At 51.9% G+C, this 25,000-nt stretch overlaps 1 protein-coding gene across 1 annotated transcript in view; it reads right to left on the reverse strand.

The window, feature by feature from the left end:
* Positions 1 to 554: 554 nt before the first annotated feature.
* The window catches only part of LOC142485374 (epithelial discoidin domain-containing receptor 1-like), a 34,206-nt gene continuing 9,760 nt past the window's right edge, over positions 555 to 25,000 (reverse strand). Inside the window, exons 5-9 of the mRNA XM_075584409.1 lie at positions 22,771 to 22,898; positions 21,653 to 21,859; positions 19,742 to 19,976; positions 5,796 to 5,945; positions 555 to 3,834 (exon numbers count right to left, since the gene is read on the reverse strand). Coding sequence (XP_075440524.1) covers positions 3,676 to 3,834; positions 5,796 to 5,945; positions 19,742 to 19,976; positions 21,653 to 21,859; positions 22,771 to 22,898 — 879 coding nt within the window. The 3' untranslated portion in view covers positions 555 to 3,675. The remainder of the gene's footprint in view (positions 3,835 to 5,795; positions 5,946 to 19,741; positions 19,977 to 21,652; positions 21,860 to 22,770; positions 22,899 to 25,000) is intronic.

Raw genomic sequence — 25,000 nt, forward strand, 5'->3', positions numbered from 1 at the left:
ATATATGTGTATATATATTTTTTTATATATATATATATAGGAAATATTACTGTATGCTCATTTGCATGTCTTAGACGGGGCTGCACCCCTGCCTTTCACCATTATCACCCAGCACACAGCACTTCCACTGCAGCAAGGGATTCTGGGAAATTACATGCAAATGAGCACACTCACCTTTTGTCTCAAGCTCACATTACATGAGCAACCCTTAAGCCAATGCATGCTGCTTTAAACACAGCTTTTAAACATAGGCTGGGATGAGATGCAAAGCCAGTAAATCCATATACCATATATACACAGGACAGGCACTCCAAGAACCAAAGGTGAAATGTATTCCTCAACATTTCACCAGTGCTCTTGATATAGTCTCCCTTGGGAGCCGAAACGTGGAGGAATAAATGTACCATTTAACTTGTTATATTTTATAAAGAATTAAAGCAGTTGTAATTGTGTGTAATTATAATTACGAAGCCAATTGTTCTACCCCGCAGCGTGACATCATGTAATCGATCTTTTCTTTCCCTCCAGACAATGAAACCCGCGGGACGCCAGAGTTCTAAAAGAGCCTAGAAAAAAGCAATCTTTATTTCTGCAAATTAGTGAAATATCCGGCAAAATCTCTCTATATATATTAACGTCATTAAAAAAAAAAAATTGTAACACAATCTCATTTATAGCTTTAAATTAGCGGTTCTATGTACATCAGGACGTGGGGTTAGAATCGGGGGAAACGGAAATGTCGGCGACCCTTTCAAGACGCTGGTTACGGTCAACTCCACTTATCCTGTCCAACGTCTGAAGGTCGAGATGAGAGAGATTACTGAGGTGACCATTCTGACCCAATTCTTGAAGGTACGTATGTCCATGAAAACTCATCTTGATCCGAATCTCACTCGATGTCTTGGGGTTGTTTTCGGTGTCAAGATGAAGAACGTTCTTGAATTGAGGAGACTATTTTGACCCAACTCTCCCAAGGTGAAATGATCATCAAAACTCAAGACATTTGGGTCCAAATGGGTATTGACCCACTTCCGACTCATGGCTGTTTTCCCTGTCAAAATGTAGACTTCAGCATTAAAATGAAGAAGGTGCATTGGGTTAATTCCAACCCAATGCCTGGGAATCCTATGTCCATCAAAACTCAAACATCTTGAGTTAAAGAAATCACGATTTCCCACCTGATTTACGGCTCCATTTTTAACTTTCCAATTCACGATTTTTCTCCCATTTGTCATGGTTGTATTTCAATTTTTCTTATATAAAAAAAAAAAACCTTACGGTCAAAATGAAGACTTTTCTCGTGTTAAGGAAATGGGAGATTTTGACCCAAATTTCTCACGGCCGTATCTCCATCAAAAGTTTGACACTGAAGTCGTAAAGACGTTTTTCCTCCCAACGACAACATTGAGTTCCGTTCACGCCAGTCATGCTTCACTCAGAAGACTCAACATCTTCACTCCTGACACTCCTCGGATTTTGAGAACCACAGATTTCAAGCCATGTTGGAAGAGGGTCTCTCCACCGCCCGGAAAACGTTAAGCTGTGCAGGATCATGTATCTTCTTCATTCAAGAAATTACATTCAAACTTTTTCGTCTGATGAGGGGGTCTTTCCACCAACTGGTGCAGTCGTGAACATCGATGGAGATGTGACCACTCTACATTTTACACTGTCTCTTTCTGCTCGGGAGAGTGGGATTAACCTCGTTATGGAGTCATGCGGTGGAGCGTTCTATGTTTTCACTCATGAGTATGGATTCGGCCGTCATTAACGTGTGGAGAGTAACCATTGGTAGAGCCACGGAGACAGATTTCGGGATGGAGAGGGGGTGATTAGGACTTTCCAGTTTTCAGGATTGAGGTAAATCGTATAACCCTACTCTAGAGAAGCGTCTACGGGGTTAAATTGACCGAGCCAGGAGTGTGTGGGGTTGATCCGGTTTTGGAGATCATCCCTAAAGCCTGTTCCTACACTATGTGGGAACATCGTACGCTCAGGATTATGGGAGAGACGATTGTAGGGTTGAGGCCAGTTTAAGGATACTCAACTAAGGTGCTATTCCTACAACTGTAGGGTGGAAATAGGATGGTTGGCAGATGTCTGTAGGGTACAGGGGCGTTACTGTCAAAGGGTGTTTCTACACTAGGGAATGCTTATAGGGTCAGAAATCCAGTGTATAGGATGGCAGAGAAAACGGCTGTAGGGTGGAGTAAAGGATAACATCATCAACGTAGCTCGTATTACTGCAGAGTGGTTATAGGGCCAGGACTCCAGTGCATGGGTTTATGGAAGAGATGTCAATCCTACACCATGTTCCTACAATTACAGGATGTTAATATGGGTCAGAAATCCAGTGTATAAGACGTGGAGTGGACGTGGAAAAGTTCAATGACTCCAATCATGTGCATGACTGTGGGAGGGATATGTAGGGTGGAGACCTAAAGCGTATCAATCCTGGATGCTATTCCAACAACTGTAAAGTGGTCATAGGATTTCCAGTGCACAGGATTAAGGGGACAGATGTATAGCATGGAGGTATCCTAAAGTCTGCAGGGTTTAGCTAAAGGGTGGAGATTTGAAGTGTTTCCATCCTATATTCCAAACCTATAACTTTGGGATTACTGTAGGGGTTCCAGTGTATGGGATTATACGGGGGAAAGCTTTATAGGATGGAGATTTGAAGTGTATCCATTTTATATTCTCTTCTACATATGTGGGATTGCAATAAGGTCTCCAGTGCGTAGGACAGCGGGATTGTATGGATTTCCATTGTATGGCATTAAGTGCAAAATGTTGTAGGGTAGTCATTTTTCCACGGTATGAGATTATAGTGGAGAAGTATATACAGGCATACCCCGCATTAATGTACGCAATGGGACCGGAGCATGTATGTAAAGTGAAAATGTACTTAAAGTGAAGCACTACCTTTTCCCCACTTATCGGTGCATGTACTGTACTGCAATCGTGATATACGTACAGAACTGATGTAAATAACGCATGTGTAACAGGCTCTATAGTCTCCCCGCTTGCGCACAGCTTCGGTGCAGGTAGGGAGCCGGTATTGCTGTTCAGGACGGGCTGACAGGCGCATGCGCGAGCTGCCGTTTGCCTATTGAGCGATATGTACTTACTCGCGAGTGTACTTAAAGTGAGTGTCCTTAAACCGGGGTATGCCTGTATGGTGCGCAGTTGATGTGTATCTATCATATGTCCCGGTGATATAACTGTGGGGTGGAAATAGGGTTTCCAGTGTAAAGGACTGTGGATATAGGTTTACAGGGTGGAGTAGTATTCTGTTGCGCAGGATGATATGGGAGAGGTTTATAGGGTGGACATTTGATGTTAATCCACTCTATATCCAGTTCTTAAAACTGTAGTACTGTTTTAGGGTTTCCAGTGTACAGGACTGAGGGAGGGGGGGGGGGGGGAATTTTATAGGGGGAAGTGGTCTTTGGTATAAAAAGGGAGGACTGTGGAAGTGTATTAATCCTATATCCTGATCCTACCACATCGGGATGTGTATGTTCCATGGGATTCGAGGGCGATGAGTTGGCGTGTATCCATCCTATTGATAAAGCTGTGGGCTGGTAATAGGGTTTCCAGTGTATAAGACTGGGGAGACAAGTTTGTAGGGTGAAGCTGCCCCACTGCGGGGTTCAGGATGCAGCGCCGCTGTCACTCCTTCAGCCCTGCGCTGGAATAGCAGAGGGTGTGGGCGGTGAGCGAGGAGTGGATGTCTTGGAAGGAAGGTCTCTCCCTGGAGTCCCGCGCCCAGCACAGCATCATCAGGTCGTACAGCGGCGGGGGGCAGACGGGCGGGCGGGAGAGGTAAATCTGCAGGGGGGAGAGAAGGAGCGCAATGATACAGCCCTCTCTGCTGTTCCTCTACAGACCCCCCACCACACACACACACACAGCTCTGTCACTGCACCTCCATCCTGCCCTGCAGCCCTCTCTGCTATTCCTGTACTGACCCCCCCCCCCCCACACACACACACAGCTCTGTCACTGCACCTCCATCCTGCCCTGCAGCCCTCTCTGCTATTCCTATACTCACCACACACACACACACACACACACACACACACACACACACACACACACACACACACACACACACACACACACAGCTCTGTCACTGCACCTCCATCCTGCCCTGCAGCCCTCTCTGCTATTCCTGTACTGACCCCACACACACACAGCTCTGTCACTGCACCTCCATCCTGCCCTGCAGCCCTCTCTGCTATTCCTGTACTGACCCCACACACACACACACAGCTCTGTCACTGCACCTCCATCCTGCCCTGCAGCCCTCTCTCCTATTCCTGTACTGACCCCACACACACACACAGCTCTGTCACTGCACCTCCATCCTGCCCTGCAGCCCTCTCTGCTATTCCTGTACTGACCCCCCCCCCACACACACACACAGCTCTGTCACTGCACCTCCATCCTGCCCTGTAGCCTTCTCTGCTATTCCTGTACTGACCCCACACACACACACAGCTCTGTCACTGCACCTCCACCCTGCCCTGCAGCCCTCTCTGCTATTCCTGTACTGCCCCACACACACACACAGCTCTGTCACTGCACCTCCATCCTGCCCTGCAGCCCTCTCTGCTGTTCCTGTACTGCCCCACCACACACACAGCTCTGTCACTGCACCTCCATCCTGCCCTGCAGCCCTCTCTGCTATTCCTGTACTGACCCCCCCCCCACACACACACACAGCTCTGTCACTGCACCTCCATCCTGTCCTGCAGCCCTCTCTGCAATTCCTGTACTGACCCCTCCCCCCCCCCACACACACACAGCTCTGTCACTGCACCTCCATCCTGCCCTGCAGCCCTCTCTGCTATTCCTGTACTGCCCCACACACACACACAGCTCTGTCACTGCACCTCCATCCTGCCCTGCAGCCCTCTCTGCTGTTCCTGTACTGCCCCACCACACACACAGCTCTGTCACTGCACCTCCACCCTGCCCTGCAGCCCTCTCTGCTATTCCTGTACTGCCCCACACACACACACAGCTCTGTCACTGCACCTCCATCCTGCCCTGCAGCCCTCTCTGCTGTTCCTGTACTGACCCCCCCCCCACCACACACACAGCTCTGTCACTGCACCTCCATCCTGCCCTGCAGCCCTCTCTGCTATTCCTGTACTGACCCCCCCCACACACACACACAGCTCTGTCACTGCACCTCCATCCTGTCCTGCAGCCCTCTCTGCAATTCCTGTACTGACCCCTCCCCCCCCCCACACACACACAGCTCTGTCACTGCACCTCCATCCTGCCCTGCAGCCCTCTCTGCTATTCCTGTACTGACCCCCCCCACACACACACACAGCTCTGTCACTGCACCTCCATCCTGCCCTGCAGCCCTCTCTGCATTTCCTGTACTGCCCCCCCCCCCACACACAGCTCTGTCACTGCACCTCCATCCTGCCCTGCAGCCCTCTCTGCTATTCCTGTACTGATCCCCCCCCCCACACACACACACAGCTCTGTCACTGCACCTCCATCCTGCCCTGCAGCCCTCTCTGCTATTCCTGTACTGATCCCTCCCCCACACACACACAAACAGATCTGTCACTGCACCTCCATCCTACCCTGCAGCCCTCTCTGCTATTCCTGTACTGACCCCCCACACACACACACAGCTCTGTCACTGCACCTCCATCCTGCCCTGCAGCCCTCTCTGCTATTCCTGCGCTGCCCCCACACACACACAGCTCTGTCACTGCACCTCCATCATGCCCTGCAGCCCTCTCTGCTATTCCTGCGCTGCTCACCTGCTTCTTGCCGTCCCTGAAGAGTTCTCCGGCATTTTCTATCACATCCTCGTCGCTTAGCTCCCCGTACGGCTGTTCCTGGCACAGCATCAATATCTCCCACAGCGTTACCCCGAACGCCCACACGTCACTGGCCGTGGTAAACTTCCCCTGTACACAGCGGGAGTAGGGAGTGGGAGTGAGTATTACTGAGTAACACTGATTATCACAGAGTAACACCAGGGTATCCACCAAATGGGACTGAGCAATGTCGCATATAGCTCGATACAGAGTACCACCAAGAGTATTAACCAGCATTATGGAGTAATATGGAGTATCCGGCAACAGGAGTATCACCAAGTGGAACAGAGTATTAGGAAGTATCACTGAATAACAGAGTATTACTAAGTTACACCGAGTACCACCAAGTCAGACAGAGTGTTAGTGAGTATCACTGAGTAACGCCGAGATTCAGCATCGCCATTCGCAAATACCACTGAGCATCAGGGAGTATCACCAAGTGGGGCCAAGTACTTCCTAGGATCACAGAGCAACTCTGAGTATCACCAAATAGGGCTGAGTAACACAGGGTACCACCAAGCGGGACTGAGTATTATTGTATCACTAAAGATAGGGTATCAAAGAGCAGGACTATGTCAGAGCATCAATAAGTAACAATAGGAATCACCAAAGCAATACCAAGTATTACGGAATACCACAGAGTATTACTTAGTAACGCTGAGTAACACTGAGTATTAACGTGTTTGTGTATGTTGGTATATGTACGTATGCATGTATATAGGTGTATGTGTGTGTAGCCCCTGCTACAAATATATGTATATATATATATACTGTGTACAATACAGATGAATCTGCCCCACCTATCACGTGGTGCGATAAGGAGTGAGAGACACTGTCCCTGATCTGCCTGGCAACACGTGACAGGACACATGGGATTGGATAAGAATGTTGGAACAAGCTGTCAGTCTGAGAGACACAGAGATAGGGAGCGTCAGTCTGAGACAGACACAGAGATAGGGAGCGTCAGTCTGAGACAGACACAGAGATAGGGAGTGTCAGTCTGAGACAGACACAGAGATAGGGAGTGTCAGTCTGAGACACACAGAGATAGGGAGTGTCAGTCTGAGAGACACAGAGATAGGGAGTGTCAGTCTGAGAGACACAGAGATAGGGAGTGTCAGTCTGAGAGACACAGAGATAGGGAGTGTCAGTCTGAGAGACACAGAGATAGGGAGTGTCAGTCTGAGAGACACAGAGATAGGGAGTGTCAGTCTGAGAGACACAGAGATAGGGAGTGTCAGTCTGAGAGACACAGAGATAGGGAGTGTCAGTCTGAGACAGACACAGAGATAGGGAGTGTCAGTCTGAGACAGACACAGAGATAGGGAGTGCCAGTCTGAGACACACAGAGATAGGGAGTGTCAGTCTGAGACAGACACATAGATAGGGAGTGCCAGTCTGAGAGACACAGAGATAGGGAGTGCCAGTCTGAGAGACACAGAGATAGGGAGTGTGAGTCTGAGACAGACACAGAGATAGGGAGGGTCAGTCTGAGAGACACAGAGATAGGGAGTGTCAGTCTGAGACACACACAGAGATAGGGAGTGTCAGTCTGAGACAGACACAGAGATAGGGAGTGTCAGTCTGAGAGACACAGAGATAGGGAGTGTCAGTCTGAGGCAGACACAGAGATAGGGAGTGCCAGTCTGAGACAGACATAGAGATAGGGAGTGCCAGTCTGAGAGACACAGAGATAGGGAGTGTCAGTCTGAGAGACACAGAGATAGGGAGTGCCAGTCTGAGAGACACAGAGATAGGGAGTGCCAGTTTGAGACAGACACAGAGATAGGGAGTGTCAGTCTGAGAGACACAGAGATAGGGAGTGTCAGTCTGAGACACACACAGAGATAGGGAGTGTCAGTCTGAGACAGACACAGAGATAGGGAGTGCCAGTCTGAGACACACAGAGATAGGGAGTGTCAGTCTGAGACAGACACATAGATAGGGAGTGCCAGTCTGAGAGACACAGAGATAGGGAGTGCCAGTCTGAGAGACACAGAGATAGGGAGTGTGAGTCTGAGACAGACACAGAGATAGGGAGGGTCAGTCTGAGAGACACAGAGATAGGGAGTGTCAGTCTGAGACACACACAGAGATAGGGAGTGTCAGTCTGAGACAGACACAGAGATAGGGAGTGCCAGTCTGAGACACACAGAGATAGGGAGTGTCAGTCTGAGACAGACACATAGATAGGGAGTGCCAGTCTGAGAGACACAGAGATAGGGAGTGCCAGTCTGAGACAGACACAGAGATAGGGAGTGTCAGTCTGAGACACACAGAGATAGGGAGTGTCAGTCTGAGACAGACACAGAGATAGGGAGTGTCAGTCTGAGAGACACAGAGATAGGGAGTGTCAGTCTGAGAGACACAGAGATAGGGAGTGTCAGTCTGAGAGACACAGAGATAGGGAGTGCCAGTCTGAGACACACACAGAGATAGGGAGTGTCAGTCTGAGACAGACACAGAGATAGGGAGTGCCAGTCTGAGACAGACACAGAGATAGGGAGTGTCAGTCTGAGACAGACACAGAGATAGGGAGTGCCAGTCTGAGAGACACAGAGATAGGGAGTGCCAGTCTGAGACAGACACAGAGATAGGGAGTGCCAGTCTGAGACAGACACAGAGATAGGGAGTGTCAGTCTGAGACAGACACAGAGATAGGGAGTGCCAGTCTGAGGCAGACACAGAGATAGGGAGTGTCAGTCTGAGAGACACAGAGATAGGGAGTGCCAGTCTGAGAGACACAGAGATAGGGAGTGTCAGTCTGAGACAGACACAGAGATAGGGAGTGTCAGTCTGAGACACACACAGAGATAGGGAGTGTCAGTCTGAGACAGACACAGAGATAGGGAGTGTCAGTCTGAGACAGACACAGAGATAGGGAGTGTCAGTCTGAGACACACACAGAGATAGGGAGTGTCAGTCTGAGACACACACAGAGATAGGGAGTGTCAGTCTGAGACAGACACAGAGATAGGGAGTGTCAGTCTGAGACAGACACAGAGATAGGGAGTGTCAGTCTGAGACACACACAGAGATAGGGAGTGTCAGTCTGAGACAGACACAGAGATAGGGAGTGCCAGTCTGAGAGACACAGAGATAGGGAGTGCCAGTCTGAGAGACACAGAGATAGGGAGTGTCAGTCTGAGACAGACACAGAGATAGGGAGTGCCAGTCTGAGACAGACACAGAGATAGGGAGTGTCAGTCTGAGAGACACAGAGATAGGGAGTGTTAGTCTGAGACACACAGAGATAGGGAGTGCCAGTCTGAGACAGACACAGAGATAGGGAGTGCCAGTCTGAGACACACAGATATAGGGAGTGCCAGTCTGAGAGACACAGAGATAGGGAGTGTCAGTCTGAGACAGACACAGAGATAGGGAGTGCCAGTCTGAGGCAGACACAGGGATAGGGAGTGTCAGTCTGAGACAGACACTGAGATAGGGAGTGCCAGTCTGAGAGACACAGAGATAGGGAGTGCCAGTCTGAGACAGACACAGAGATAGGGAGTGCCAGTCTGAGACAGACACAGAGATAGGGAGTGTCAGTCTGAGACACACAGAGATAGGGAGTGTCAGTCTGAGAGACACAGAGATAGGGAGTGTCAGTCTGAGACACACACAGAGATAGGGAGTGTCAGTCTGAGACAGACACAGAGATAGGGAGTGCCAGTCTGAGACAGACACAGAGATAGGGAGTGTCAGTCTGAGACAGACACAGAGATAGGGAGTGCCAGTCTGAGACAGACACAGAGATAGGGAGTGCCAGTCTGAGACAGACACAGAGATAGGGAGTGTCAGTCTGAGACAGACACAGAGATAGGGAGTGCCAGTCTGAGAGACACAGAGATAGGGAGTGCCAGTCTGAGACAGACACAGAGATAGGGAGTGCCAGTCTGAGACAGACACAGAGATAGGGAGTGCCAGTCTGAGGCAGACACAGAGATAGGGAGTGTCAGTCTGAGAGACACAGAGATAGGGAGTGTCAGTCTGAGAGACACAGAGATAGGGAGTGTGAGTCTGAGACAGACACAGAGATAGGGAGGGTCAGTCTGAGAGACACAGAGATAGGGAGTGTCAGTCTGAGACACACACAGAGATAGGGAGTGTCAGTCTGAGACAGACACAGAGATAGGGAGTGCCAGTCTGAGACACACAGAGATAGGGAGTGTCAGTCTGAGACAGACACATAGATAGGGAGTGCCAGTCTGAGAGACACAGAGATAGGGAGTGCCAGTTTGAGACAGACACAGAGATAGGGAGTGTCAGTCTGAGACACACAGAGATAGGGAGTGTCAGTCTGAGACAGACACAGAGATAGGGAGTGTCAGTCTGAGAGACACAGAGATAGGGAGTGTCAGTCTGAGAGACACAGAGATAGGGAGTGTCAGTCTGAGAGACACAGAGATAGGGAGTGCCAGTCTGAGACACACACAGAGATAGGGAGTGTCAGTCTGAGACAGACACAGAGATAGGGAGTGCCAGTCTGAGACAGACACAGAGATAGGGAGTGTCAGTCTGAGAGACACAGAGATAGGGAGTGCCAGTCTGAGACACACACAGAGATAGGGAGTGTCAGTCTGAGACAGACACAGAGATAGGGAGTGCCAGTCTGAGACAGACACAGAGATAGGGAGTGCCAGTCTGAGAGACACAGAGATAGGGAGTGCCAGTCTGAGACAGACACAGAGATAGGGAGTGCCAGTCTGAGACAGACACAGAGATAGGGAGTGTCAGTCTGAGACAGACACAGAGATAGGGAGTGCCAGTCTGAGGCAGACACAGAGATAGGGAGTGTCAGTCTGAGAGACACAGAGATAGGGAGTGCCAGTCTGAGAGACACAGAGATAGGGAGTGTCAGTCTGAGACAGACACAGAGATAGGGAGTGTCAGTCTGAGACACACACAGAGATAGGGAGTGTCAGTCTGAGACAGACACAGAGATAGGGAGTGTCAGTCTGAGACAGACACAGAGATAGGGAGTGTCAGTCTGAGACACACACAGAGATAGGGAGTGTCAGTCTGAGACACACACAGAGATAGGGAGTGTCAGTCTGAGACAGACACAGAGATAGGGAGTGTCAGTCTGAGACAGACACAGAGATAGGGAGTGTCAGTCTGAGACACACACAGAGATAGGGAGTGTCAGTCTGAGACAGACACAGAGATAGGGAGTGCCAGTCTGAGAGACACAGAGATAGGGAGTGCCAGTCTGAGAGACACAGAGATAGGGAGTGTCAGTCTGAGACAGACACAGAGATAGGGAGTGCCAGTCTGAGACAGACACAGAGATAGGGAGTGTCAGTCTGAGAGACACAGAGATAGGGAGTGTTAGTCTGAGACACACAGAGATAGGGAGTGCCAGTCTGAGACAGACACAGAGATAGGGAGTGCCAGTCTGAGACACACAGATATAGGGAGTGCCAGTCTGAGAGACACAGAGATAGGGAGTGTCAGTCTGAGACAGACACAGAGATAGGGAGTGCCAGTCTGAGGCAGACACAGGGATAGGGAGTGCCAGTCTGAGACAGACACATACAGTAGATAGGGAGTGCCAGTCTGAGAGACACAGAGATAGGGAGTGCCAGTCTGAGACAGACACAGAGATAGGGAGTGCCAGTCTGAGACAGACACAGAGATAGGGAGTGTCAGTCTGAGACACACAGAGATAGGGAGTGTCAGTCTGAGAGACACAGAGATAGGGAGTGTCAGTCTGAGACACACACAGAGATAGGGAGTGTCAGTCTGAGACAGACACAGAGATAGGGAGTGCCAGTCTGAGACAGACACAGAGATAGGGAGTGTCAGTCTGAGACAGACACAGAGATAGGGAGTGCCAGTCTGAGACAGACACAGAGATAGGGAGTGCCAGTCTGAGACAGACACAGAGATAGGGAGTGTCAGTCTGAGACAGACACAGAGATAGGGAGTGCCAGTCTGAGAGACACAGAGATAGGGAGTGCCAGTCTGAGACAGACACAGAGATAGGGAGTGCCAGTCTGAGACAGACACAGAGATAGGGAGTGCCAGTCTGAGGCAGACACAGAGATAGGGAGTGTCAGTCTGAGAGACACAGAGATAGGGAGTGTCAGTCTGAGAGACACAGAGATAGGGAGTGCCAGTCTGAGAGACACAGAGATAGGGAGTGTCAGTCTGAGACAGACACAGAGATAGGGAGTGTCAGTCTGAGACACACACAGAGATAGGGAGTGCCAGTATGAGAGACACAGAGATAGGGAGTGTCAGTCTGAGAGACACAGAGATAGGGAGTGTCAGTCTGAGACACACAGAGATAGGGAGTGCCAGTCTGAGACAGACACAGAGATAGGGAGTGCCAGTCTGAGACACACAGATATAGGGAGTGCCAGTCTGAGAGACACAGAGATAGGGAGTGTCAGTCTGAGACAGACACAGAGATAGGGAGTGTCAGTCTGAGACAGACACAGAGATAGGGAGTGTCAGTCTGAGAGACACAGAGATAGGGAGTGCCAGTCTGAGACAGACACAGGGATAGGGAGTGCCAGTCTGAGACAGACACAGAGATAGGGAGTGCCAGTCTGAGACAGACACAGGGATAGGGAGTGTGAGTCTGAGACAGACACAGAGATAGGGAGTGCCAGTCTGAGAGACACAGAGACAGGGAGTGTCAGTCTGAGAGACACAGAGATAGGGAGTGCCAGTCTGAGAGACACAGAGATAGGCAGTGCCAGTCTGAGACAGACACAGGGATAGGGAGTGTCAGTCTGAGACAGACACAGAGATAGGGAGTGCCAGTCTGAGACAGACACAGAGATAGGCAGTGCCAGTTTGAGAGACACAGAGATAGGGAGTGCCAGTCTGAGACAGACACAGAGATAGGGAGTGTCAGTCTGAGACAGACACAGAGATAGGGAGTGTCAGTCTGAGACAGACACAGAGATAGGGAGTGCCAGTCTGAGACAGACACAGAGATAGGGAGTGTCAGTCTGAGACAGACACAGAGATAGGGAGTGTCAGTCTGAGACAGACACAGAGATAGGGAGTGTCAGTCTGAGAGACACAGAGATAGGGAGTGCCAGTCTGAGACAGACACAGGGATAGGGAGTGCCAGTCTGAGACAGACACAGAGATAGGGAGTGCCAGTCTGAGACAGACACAGGGATAGGGAGTGTGAGTCTGAGACAGACACAGAGATAGGGAGTGCCAGTCTGAGAGACACAGAGACAGGGAGTGTCAGTCTGAGAGACACAGAGATAGGGAGTGCCAGTCTGAGAGACACAGAGATAGGCAGTGCCAGTCTGAGACAGACACAGGGATAGGGAGTGTCAGCCTGAGACAGACACAGAGATAGGGAGTGCCAGTCTGAGACAGACACAGAGATAGGCAGTGCCAGTTTGAGAGACACAGAGATAGGGAGTGCCAGTCTGAGACAGACACAGAGATAGGGAGTGTCAGTCTGAGACAGACACAGAGATAGGGAGTGTCAGTCTGAGACAGACACAGAGATAGGGAGTGCCAGTCTGAGAGACACAGAGACAGGGAGTGTCAGTCTGAGGAGACACAGAGATAGGGAGTGCCAGTCTGAGAGACACAGAGATAGGCAGTGCCAGTCTGAGACAGACACAGGGATAGGGAGTGTCAGTCTGAGACAGACACAGAGATAGGGAGTGCCAGTCTGAGACAGACACAGAGATAGGCAGTGCCAGTTTGAGAGACACAGAGATAGGGAGTGCCAGTCTGAGACAGACACAGAGATAGGGAGTGTCAGTCTGAGACAGACACAGAGATAGGGAGTGCCAGTCTGAGACAGACACAGAGATAGGGAGTGTCAGTCTGAGAGACACAGAGATAGGGAGTGCCAGTCTGAGACAGACACAGAGATAGGGAGTGTCAGTCTGAGAGACACAGAGATAGGGAGTGCCAGTCTGAGACAGACACAGAGATAGGGAGTGCCAGTCTGAGACAGACACAGAGATAGGGAGTGCCAGTCTGAGACAGACACAGAGATAGGGAGTGCCAGTCTGAGACAGACACAGAGATAGGGAGTGCCAGTCTGAGACAGACACAGAGATAGGGAGTGCCAGTCTGAGAGACACAGAGATAGGGAGTGCCAGTCTGAGACAGACACAGAGATAGGGAGTGCCAGTCTGAGAGACACAGAGATAGGGAGTGCCAGTCTGAGACAGACACAGAGATAGGGAGTGCCAGTCTGAGACAGACACAGAGATAGGGAGTGCCAGTCTGAGAGACACAGAGATAGGGAGTGCCAGTCTGAGAGACACAGAGATAGGGAGTGCCAGTCTGAGACAGACACAGAGATAGGGAGTGTCAGTATGAGAGACACAGAGATAGGGAGTGTCAGTCTGAGACACACAGAGATAGGGAGTGCCAGTCTGAGACAGACACAGAGATAGGGAGTGCCAGTCTGAGACACACAGATATAGGGAGTGCCAGTCTGAGAGACACAGAGATAGGGAGTGTCAGTCTGAGACAGACACAGATATAGGGAGTGCCAGTCTGAGGCAGACACAGGGATAGGGAGTGTCAGTCTGAGACAGACACATAGATAGGGAGTGCCAGTCTGAGAGACACAGAGATAGGGAGTGCCAGTCTGAGACAGACACAGAGATAGGGAGTGCCAGTCTGAGACACACAGAGATAGGGAGTGTCAGTCTGAGACACACAGAGATAGGGAGTGTCAGTCTGAGACACACACAGAGATAGGGAGTGTCAGTCTGAGACAGACACAGAGATAGGGAGTGCCAGTCTGAGACAGACACAGAGATAGGGAGTGTCAGTCTGAGACAGACACAGAGATAGGGAGTGCCAGTCTGAGACAGACACAGAGATAGGGAGTGCCAGTCTGAGACAGACACAGAGATAGGGAGTGTCAGTCTGAGAGACACAGAGATAGGCACAGAGATAGGGAGTGCCAGTCTGAGACAGACACAGAGATAGGGAGTGCCAGTCTGAGACAGACACAGAGATAGGGAGTGCCAGTCTGAGACAGACACAGAGATAGGAGTGCCAGTCTGAGACAGACACAGAGATAGGGAGTGCCAGTCTGAGACAGACACAGATAGAGAGAGGCCAGTCATCTGAGACACAGAGATAGGGAGTGCCAGTCGAGACAGACACAGAGATAGGGAGCGCCAGTCTGAGACAGACACAGAGATAGGGAGTGCCAGTCTGAGAGACACAGAGATAGGGAGTGCCAGTCTGAGAGACACAGAGATAGGAGTGCAGTCTGAGACAGACACAGAGATAGGAGTGCCAGTCTGAGAGACAGAGATAGGGAGTCGCCAGTCTGAGACCAGACCACAGAGATCGGAGTGCCAGTCTGAGACAGACACAGAGATAGGGAGTGCCAGTCTGAGCAGAACAGAGATATGAGTGTCAGTCTGAGAGACACAGAGATAGGAGTGTCAGTCTGAGAGACACCAGAGATAGGAGTGCCAGTCTGAGAGACACAGAGTCGGAGTGTCAGTCTGAGAGACACAGAGTAGGAGTGTCAGTCTGAGACAGACACAGAGATAGGAGTGTCAGTCTGAGGACAGACACAGAGATAGGGAGTGTCAGTCTGAAGACAGACACAGAGATAGGGGAGTGTCAGTCTGAGACAGACACAGAGATAGGGAGTGTCAGTCTGAGACAGACACAGAGATAGGGAGTGTCAGTCTGAGAGACACAGAGATAGGGAGTGTCAGTCTGAGACAGACACAGATAGGAGTGTCAGTCTGAGACAGACACAGAGATAGGGAGTGCCAGTCTGAGAGACACAGAGATAGGAGTGCCAGTCTGAGAGACACAGAGATACGGAGTGTCAGTCTGAGACAGACACATAGATAGGAGTGTCAGTCTGAGAGACACAGAGATAGGGAGTGTCAGTCTGAGACAGACACAGAGATAGGGAGTGTCAGTCTGAGACAGACACAGAGATAGGGAGTGCCAGTCTGAGACAGACACAGTATGAGACAGACACAGAGATAGGAGCTGTCAGTCTGAGACAGACACAGAGATAGGCAGTGTCAGTCTGAGAGACACAGAGATAGGGAGTGCCAGTCTGAGACAGACACAGGATAGGGAGTGCCAGTCTGAGACAGACACAGAGAAGGGAGTGCCAGTCTGAGACAGACACAGGGATAGGGAGTGTGAGTCTGAGACAGACACAGAGATAGCGGCGTGCCAGTCTGAGAGACACAGAGACAGGAGTGTCAGTCTGAGAGACACAGAGATAGGGAGTGCCAGTCTGAGAGACACCAGAGATAGGCAGTGCCAGTCTGAGACAGACACAGGGATAGGGAATGCCAGTCTGAGACAGACACCGAGATAGGGAGTGCCCAGTCTGAGACAGACACAGAGATAGCAGTGCCAGTTTGAGAGACACAGAGATAGGGAGTGCCAGTCTGAGACAGACACAGAGATAGGGAGTGTCAGTCTGAGACCGACACAGAGATAGGGAGTGCCAGTCTGAGAGACACAGAGATAGGGAGTGCCAGTCTGAGACACACAGAAATAGGGAGTGCCAGTCTGAGACACACAGAAATAGGGAGTGCCAGTCTGAGAGGACACAGAGATAGGGAGTGTCAGTCTGAGACAGACACAGAGATAGGGAGTGTCAGTCTGAGAGACACAGAGATAGGGAGTGTCAGTCTGAGAGACACAGAGATAGGGAGTGTCAGTCTGAGACAGACACAGAGAGAGGTAGTGTCAGTCTGAGAGAGACAGAGATAGGGAGTGTCAGTCTGAGACAGACACAGAGATAGGGAGTGCCAGTCTGAAGACAGAGATAGGGAGTGCCAGTCTGAGAGACAGAGATAGGAGTGCCAGTCTGAGAGACAGAGATAGGGATAGGGAGTGCAGTCTGAGAGACACAGAGATAGGAGTGTCAGTCTGAGACAGACACAGAGATAGGGAGTGTCAGTCTGAGACAGACACAGAGATAGGAGCTGCCAGTCTGAGAGACACAGAGATAGGAGTGTCAGTCTGAGAGACACAGAGATAGGAGTGTCAGTCTGAGACAGACACAGAGAGAGGGAGTGTCAGCTCTGAGACAGACACAGAGATAGGGAGTGCCAGTCTGAGACAGACACAGAGATAGGAGTGCCAGTCTGAGAGACACAGAGATAGGGAGTGCCAATCTGAGACAGACACAGAGATAGGGAGTGCCAGTCTGAGAGACACAGAGATAGGGAGTGTCAGTCTGAGAGACACAGAGATAGGGAGTGTCAGTCTGAGAGACATAGAGATAGGAGTGCCAGTCTGAGACAGACACAGAAATAGGGAGTGCCAGTCTGAGAGACACAGAGATAGGGAGTGCCAGTCTGAGAGACACAGAGTAGGAGTGTCAGTCTGAGACAGACACAGAGATAGGGAGTGTCAGTCTGAGAGACACAGAGATAGGAGTGCCAGTCTGAGAGACACAGAGATAGGGAGTGTCAGTCTGAGACAGACACAGAGATAGGGAGTGTCAGTCTGAGACAGACACAGAGATAGGGAGTGTCAGTCTGAGACACACAGAGATAGGGAGTGCCAGTCTGAGACAGACACAGAGTAGGGAGTGCCAGTCTGAGACAGACACAGAGATAGGGAGTGCCAGTCTGAGACAGACACTGAGATAGGGAGTGCCAGTCTGAGACAGCCCAGGTGACAGTGAGAAGAGACAGCCTGACACAGATGGTGACAGAGGAGGCTTATAGGAGACTGCTAGTCAATGAGAGAGAGAGAGAGAGAGAGAGAGACAGCTGCAGACACACCAGAGACACGTGAGTTATGAGGAGAAGATCTCACGGTGAGAGAGGATCCAGACACTTGCCGGGCTGGTAAAGAGCAGCCGGATCACAGACTGCCGGGAGGCCTTCTCCAGTATCCTCTGTGTATTACACGTGCACCGCACACATGTTTAACCCTTAACATATAGACTGCGAGGATATAGGTGTATGTGTATGTATGTATATAGATACATCCTCCTTGCTTCGTCTTTGCATAGCCAGTATAACCAACCCCACACTGAGGAGACCCATTAAGGTCGAAACTGTCTGTCTGTGGGTGGGTTTGCTGGGTATGCACCTTAACCCAGGCTACGTGCAAAGCTGTGACCATGCAGCAAGCTTAAGCCTATAGGGGACCATGTTGAATGGTTTTGAAGCAAAAGGTGGCAGTGTGTGCTCATTAGCATGTCATTTCCCAGAATCCCTTGCTGCAGTGGAAGCGCTGTGTGCTGGGTGATAATGGTGAAAAACGGAGCTGCATGTCATTTCCCAGAATCCCTTGCTGCAGTGGAAGCGCTGTGTGCTGGGGGATAATGGTGAGAGGCAGGGCTGCATGTCATTTCCCAGAATCCCTTGCTGCAGTGGAAGTGCTGTGTGCTGGGTGATAATGGTGAGAGGCAGGGCTGCATGTCATTTCCCAGAATCCCTTGCTGCAGTGGAAGCGCTGTATGCTGGGGGATAATGGTGAGAGGCAGGCTGCATGTCATTTCCCAGAATCCCTTGCTGCAGTGGAAGCGCTGTATGCTGGGGGATAATGGTGAGAGGCAGGGCTGCATGTCATTTCCCAGAATCCCTTGCTGCAGTGGGAGCACTGTATGCTGGGGGATAATGGTGAGAGGCGGGGCTGCATGTCATTTCCCAGAATCCCTTGCTGCAGTGGAAGCGCTGTATGCTGGGGGATAATGGTGAGAGGCAGGGCTGCATGTCATTTCCCAGAATCCCTTGCTGCAGTGGGAGCGCTGTATGCTGGGGGATAATGGTGAGAGGCGAGGCTGCATGTCATTTCCCAGAATCCCTTGCTGCAGTGGGAGCGCTGTATGCTGGGGATAATGGTGAGAGGCGGGGCTGCATGTCATTTCCCAGAATCCCTTGCTGCAGTGGGAGCACTGTATGCTGGGGGATAATGGTGAGAGGCGGGGCTGCATGTCATTTCCCAGAATCCCTTGCTGCAGTGGGAGCGCTGTATGCTGGGGGATAATGGTGAGAGGCGGGGCTGCATGTCATTTCCCAGAAGTATGCTGGGGGATAATGGTGAGAGGCGGGGCTGCATGTCATTTCCCAGAATCCCTTGCTGCAGTGGGAGCGCTGTATGCTGGGGGATAATGGTGAGAGGCGGGGCTGCATGTCATTTCCCAGAATCCCTTGCTGCAGTGGGAGCGCTGTATGCTGGGGGATAATGGTGAGAGGCGGGGCTGCATGTCATTTCCCAGAATCCCTTGCTGCAGTGGAAGCGCTGTATGCTGGGGGATAATGGTGAGAGGCAGGGCTGCATGTCATTTCCCAGAATCCCTTGCTGCAGTGGAAGCGCTGTATGCTGGGGGATAATGGTGAGAGGCGGGGCTGCATGTCATTTCCCAGAATCCCTTGCTGCAGTGGGAGCGCTGTATGCTGGGGGATAATGGTGAGAGGCGGGGCTGCATGTCATTTCCCAGAATCCCTTGCTGCAGTGGGAGCGCTGTATGCTGGGGGATAATGGTGAGAGGCGGGGCTGCATGTCATTTCCCAGAATCCCTTGCTGCAGTGGAAGCGCTGTATGCTGGGGGATAATGGTGAGAGGCGGGGCTGCATGTCATTTCCCAGAATCCCTTGCTGCAGTGGGAGCGCTGTATGCTGGGGATAATGGTGAGAGGCAGGGCTGCATGTCATTTCCCAGAATCCCTTGCTGCAGTGGAAGCGCTGTATGCTGGGGGATAATGGTGAGAGGCGGGGCTGCATGTCATTTCCCAGAATCCCTTGCTGCAGTGGAAGCGCTGTATGCTGGGGGATAATGGTGAGAGGCGGGGCTGCATGTCATTTCCCAGAATCCCTTGCTGCAGTGGGAGCGCTGTATGCTGGGGGATAATGGTGAGAGGCGGGGCTGCATACAGGAATATTTCCATTTGCTATAGACCCAGTACACGCGCACAGTGCGCTCACCATGAGTATACACTCCCAGGCCATCCAGCGGATAGGCAGGACGGCCCGGCCCTGGATACGGTAGTAGTCGCCCGCGTACAGGTTGCGGCTCATCCCGAAGTCGGCTATCTTGATGGTTAGGTTGTCGCCCACCAGGCAGTTCCTGGAGGCCAGGTCGCGGTGCACGAAGTTCAGGGAGGAGAGGTACCTCATGCCGGAGCCGATCTGCACGGCCACGTGGAGGAGGCTGGGGTAACTGAGGGGAGAGAGAGATCGTGAGAGAGAGGTGAGGAGAGAGAGAGAGAGATAGGTGTGAGGAGAGAGTGGTGAGGAGAGAGAGAGATAGGTGTGAGGAGAGAGAGGTGAGAAGAGAGAACGTTAGAGAGGGGAGAGAGAGATAGAGAGGTAACATTATGAGAGAGAGGTGAAGAGAGAGATCGTGAGAGGTGAGGAGAGAGAGAGAGAGAGATACCGTGAGAGGTAAGGAGAGAGAGATGGGGAGAGAGAGAGGTGAGGAGAGATACGGTGAGAGGTAAGGAGAGAGAGATGGAGAGAGAGAGATCATGAGAGAGAGGTGAGATCATGAGAGAGATGTGAGGAGAGAGAGAGATAGGTGTGAGGAGAGAGAGGTGAGGAGAGAGAACGTTAGAGAGGAGAGGGGAGAGAGAGATAGAGAGGTAACATGAGAGAGAGGTGAGAGGTGAGGAGAGAGAGAGAGAGAGATACCGTGAGAGAGGTAAGGAGAGAGAGATAGAGAGAGATGGGGAAAAAGAGAGGGAGGTGAGGAGAGGGAGGAGAGAGAGAGAGATCGTGAGAGAGGTGAGGAGAGAGATACCGTGAGAGAGGTAAGGCGAGAGAGATATAGAGAGAGATGGGGAGAGAGAGAGAGGAGGTGGAGGTGAGGAGAGAGAGGTAAGGAGAGAGAGATAGAGAGATACCGTGAGAGAGGTAAGGAGAGAGAGGTAAGGAGAGAGATATAGAGAGAGAGAGATATAGAGAGAGATGGGGAGAGAGGATGTGGAGGTGAGGAGAGAGAGAGATAGAGAGATACCGTGAGAGAGGTAAGGAGAGAGATATGGGGAGACAGAGAGGGAGGTGAGGAGAGAGAGATCATGAGAGAGGTGAGGAGAGCGAGAGGTGAGGAGAGAGATACCGTGAGAGAGGTAAGGAGACAGAGGTAAGGAGAGATATAGAGAGAGATGGGGAGAGAGAGAGGAGGTGGAGGTGAGGAGAGAGAGAGAGGTAAGGAGAGAGAGAGATAGAGAGAGGGAGGTGAGGAGAGAGGTGGGGCGAGAGAGATCGTGAGAGAGGTGAGGAGAGAGAGAGATCGTGAGAGAGGTGAGGAGAGAGAGAGAGAGATCGAGAGAGAGGTAAGGAGAGAGAGATATAGAGAGAGATGGGGAGAGAGAGAGGAGGTGGAGGTGAGGAGAGAGAGAGGTAAGGAGAGAGAGAGAGATAGAGAGAGATGGGGAGAGAGAGAGAGGGAGGTGAGGAGAGAGAGATCGTGAGAGAGGTGAGGAAAGAGAGAGATCGTGAGAGAGAGGTGAGGAGAGAGAGGTAAGGAGAGAGAGATATAGAGAGATATAGAGAGAGATGGGGAGAGAGAGAGGAGGTGGAGGTGAGGAGAGAGAACATTAGAGAGGTGAGGGGAGAGAGAGATAGAGAGAGAAATGAGGAGAGAGAGGAGGGAGAGGTGAGGAGAGAGAGACCATGAGAGAAGTGAGGGGAGAGAGATACACAACATTATATAGAGAGGGCAGGGGGCTGAGAGAGTCATATATTTACATAGAGAGAGAGGAGCGATAGAGGGGGGGGAGAGAGAACATATATATATGTATGTGTGTGTGTGTGTGTGTGTATGTATATATATGTATGTATGTATGTATGTATGTATGTATGTATGTATGTAATGTTATGCAGTGGGTCCCTCACCTGATGCAGGGTAAGCTGAGCCCTCCCTCGACCCCCTCCCCCTCCTCGCCCAGCCGGTGCCCGCTCAGAAACTGGTTGAGGTCTCCGTTCTCCATGTACTCAGTGATCATGCACAGGGGGTCCTCGTCCAGGCAGCCCCCCAACAGACGGATAATGTGCGGGTCGCTCAGACGGGACAGGATCTTCAGCTCCTTCAGGAAGTCACTTCTACAGACCACCGAGAGAGAAGAAGAGGAGGAGAGTCCGAGTCTTGGAACTTAAATGCGAAGTCAATGCAGGAGCCGCAGACGCCATGTACGGAGAGATGCATGATGGGTATTACGCCGAAGAGACCGCTAAGGGAAGGAATGGGTTCGAAACAAAACAAAAGTCTGGGACGTCACACGGGGGGAAGAAATTTCCAGCTGTCGGGCCGGACATATCGCATGAAGAAATGACCATCGTTGGACAAAGATGGAACTCAACTGGATTCCAAGAGAGATGAAAAGACCAAGACACCCAGAAGTAGGATGGGAGGGCGGGATCAGGGAATGTGCGGGAGCGACGTGGAGAAGAGAGGCTGTGACCGCAGGACCTTCTCCACGTCGCTCCCGCACATTCCCTGATCCCACCCGCCCATCTTACTTTTCATCTCTCTTGGAATCCAGTCGAGTTCCATCTTTGTCTAACAGCGGTCATTTCTTCTTCCTGCGATATGTCCGGCCCACCGACATTTGAATTTCTTCCCCCCGTGCGATGACGTCACAGACTTTTGTCTAGTTTCAAACCCATTCATTCTTTTCCCTGTCTCCTCAGGTAATACCCAGCATGCATCTCTCCATACTTCTTTGCGTTTGAATTATCTTTATCATTTAGGGTCAAAGTTTCACCTGCCTATGTGAGCCCGGGCAGGATACACAGGTGGAAAAATGTCCTCACACTATACACACACACTATACACACACACTATACACACACACTATACACACACTATACACACACTATACACACACCATACACACATACACACCACATACACACATACACACATACACACACACTATACATACACACACACATACACACATACACACATACACACATACACACACACACACACACCCTGCTGCTGCCTTTACCTGGCATTCTTATTTGCGTCGGACCGCAGTAATTTGACAGCCACCAGCAGGCTCCGCCCCTTGCGCATGTTAAACGGGAACTGCAACGCGGGGAGCTCATGTGGGTTCACTACCTCACACAGGTGCACCTGAAACGGCAGAGGTAGGTAGTGTGTGCGTAGGGGGTCAGTACAGGAATAGCAGAGGGGGCTGCAGGGCAGGATGGAGGTGCAGTGACAGAGCTGTGTGTGTGTGGGGGGGGGGTTAGTACAGGAATAGCAGAGAGGGCTGCAGGGCAGGGTGGAGGTGCAGTGACAGAGCTGTGTGTGTGTGGGGGGGGGTCAGTACATGAATAGCAGAGAGGGCTGCAGGGCAGGATGGAGGTGAAGTGACAGAGCTGTGTGTGTGTGGAGGGGGGGTCAGTACAGGAATAGCAGAGAGGGCTGCAGGGCAGGATGGAGGTGCAGTGACAGAGCTGTGTGTGTGGGGTCAGTACAGGAATAGCAGAGAGGGCTGCAGGGCAGGATGGAGGTGCAGTGACAGAGCTGTGTGTGTGTGGGGGGGGGTCAGTACATGAATAGCAGAGAGGGCTGCAGGGCAGGATGGAGGTGAAGTGACAGAGCTGTGTGTGTGTGGAGGGGGGGTCAGTACAGGAATAGCAGAGAGGGCTGCAGGGCAGGATGGAGGTGCAGTGACAGAACTGTGTGTGTGTGGGGGGGGCAGTACAGGAATAGCAGAGAGGGCTGCAGGGCAGGATGGAGGTGCAGTGACAGAACTGTGTGTGTGTGGGGGGGGCAGTACAGGAATAGCAGAGAGGGCTGCAGGGCAGGATGGAGGTGCAGTGCCAGAGCTGTGTGTGTGTGGGGGGGGGTCAGTACAGGAATAGCAGAGAGGGCTGCAGGGCAGAATGGAGGTGCAGTGACAGAGCTGTGTGTGTGAGGGGGGGGGGGGTCAGTACAGGAATAGCAGAGAGGGCTGCAGGGCAGAATGGAGGTGCAGTGACAGAGCTGTGTGTGTGTGTGTGGGGGGGTCAGTACAGGAATAGCAGAGAGGGCTGCAGGGCAGGATGGAGGTGCAGTGACAGAGCTGTGTGTGTGTGGGGTCAGTACAGGAATAGCAGAGAGGGCTGCAGGGCAGGATGGAGGTGCAGTGACAGAGCTGTGTGTGTGTGGGCGGGGGCAGTACATGAATAGCAGAGAGGGCTGCAGGGCAGGATGGAGGTGCAGTGACAGAACTGTGTGTGTGTGGGGGGGGCAGTACAGGAATAGCAGAGAGGGCTGCAGGGCAGGATGGAGGTGCAGTGACAGAGCTGTGTGTGTGGGGGGGGGGGGTCAGTACAGGAATAGCAGAGAGGGCTGCAGGGCAGGGTGGAGGTGCAGTGACAGAGCTGTGTGTGTGGGGGGGGGGGGGTCAGTACAGGAATAGCAGAGAGGGCTGCAGGGCAGGATGGAGGTGCAGTGACAGAGCTGTGTGTGTGTGTGGGGTCAGTACAGGAATAGCAGAGAGGGCTGCAGGGCAGGATGGAGGTGCAGTGACAGAGCTGTGTGTGTGTGGAGGGGGGGTCAGTACAGGAATAGCAGAGAGGGCTGCAGGGCAGAATGGAGGTGCAGTGACAGAGCTGTGTGTGTGTGGGGGGGGGGGGTCAGTACAGGAATAGCAGAGAGGGCTGCAGGGCAGGATGGAGGTGCAGTGACAGAGCTGTGTGTGGAGGGGGGGTCAGTACAGGAATAGCAGAGAGGGCTGCAGGGCAGGATGGAGGTGCAGTGACAGAGCTGTGTGTGTGTGGGGGGGGTCAGTACAGGAATAGCAGAGGAGGCTGCAGGGCAGGATGGAGGTGCAGTGACAGAGCTGTGTGTGTGTGTGGGGGGGGCAGTACATGAATAGCAGAGAGGGCTGCAGGGCAGGATGGAGGTGCAGTGACAGAACTGTGTGTGTGTGGGGGGCGCAGTACAGGAATAGCAGAGAGGGCTGCAGGGCAGGATGGAGGTGCAGTGACAGAGCTGTGTGTGTGGGGGGGGGGTCAGTACAGGAATAGCAGAGAGGGCTGCAGGGCAGGGTGGAGGTGCAGTGACAGAGCTGTGTGTGTGTGGGGGGGGGGGTCAGTACAGGAATAGCAGAGAGGGCTGCAGGGCAGGATGGAGGTGGAGTGACAGAGCTGTGTGTGTGTGTGGGGTCAGTACAGGAATAGCAGAGAGGGCTGCAGGGCAGGATGGAGGTGCAGTGACAGAGCTGTGTGTGTGTGGGGGGGGTC

This window comes from Ascaphus truei, unplaced genomic scaffold (genome assembly GCF_040206685.1).
Source record: "Ascaphus truei isolate aAscTru1 unplaced genomic scaffold, aAscTru1.hap1 HAP1_SCAFFOLD_571, whole genome shotgun sequence".
Taxonomy (NCBI): Eukaryota; Metazoa; Chordata; class Amphibia; order Anura; family Ascaphidae; genus Ascaphus; species Ascaphus truei.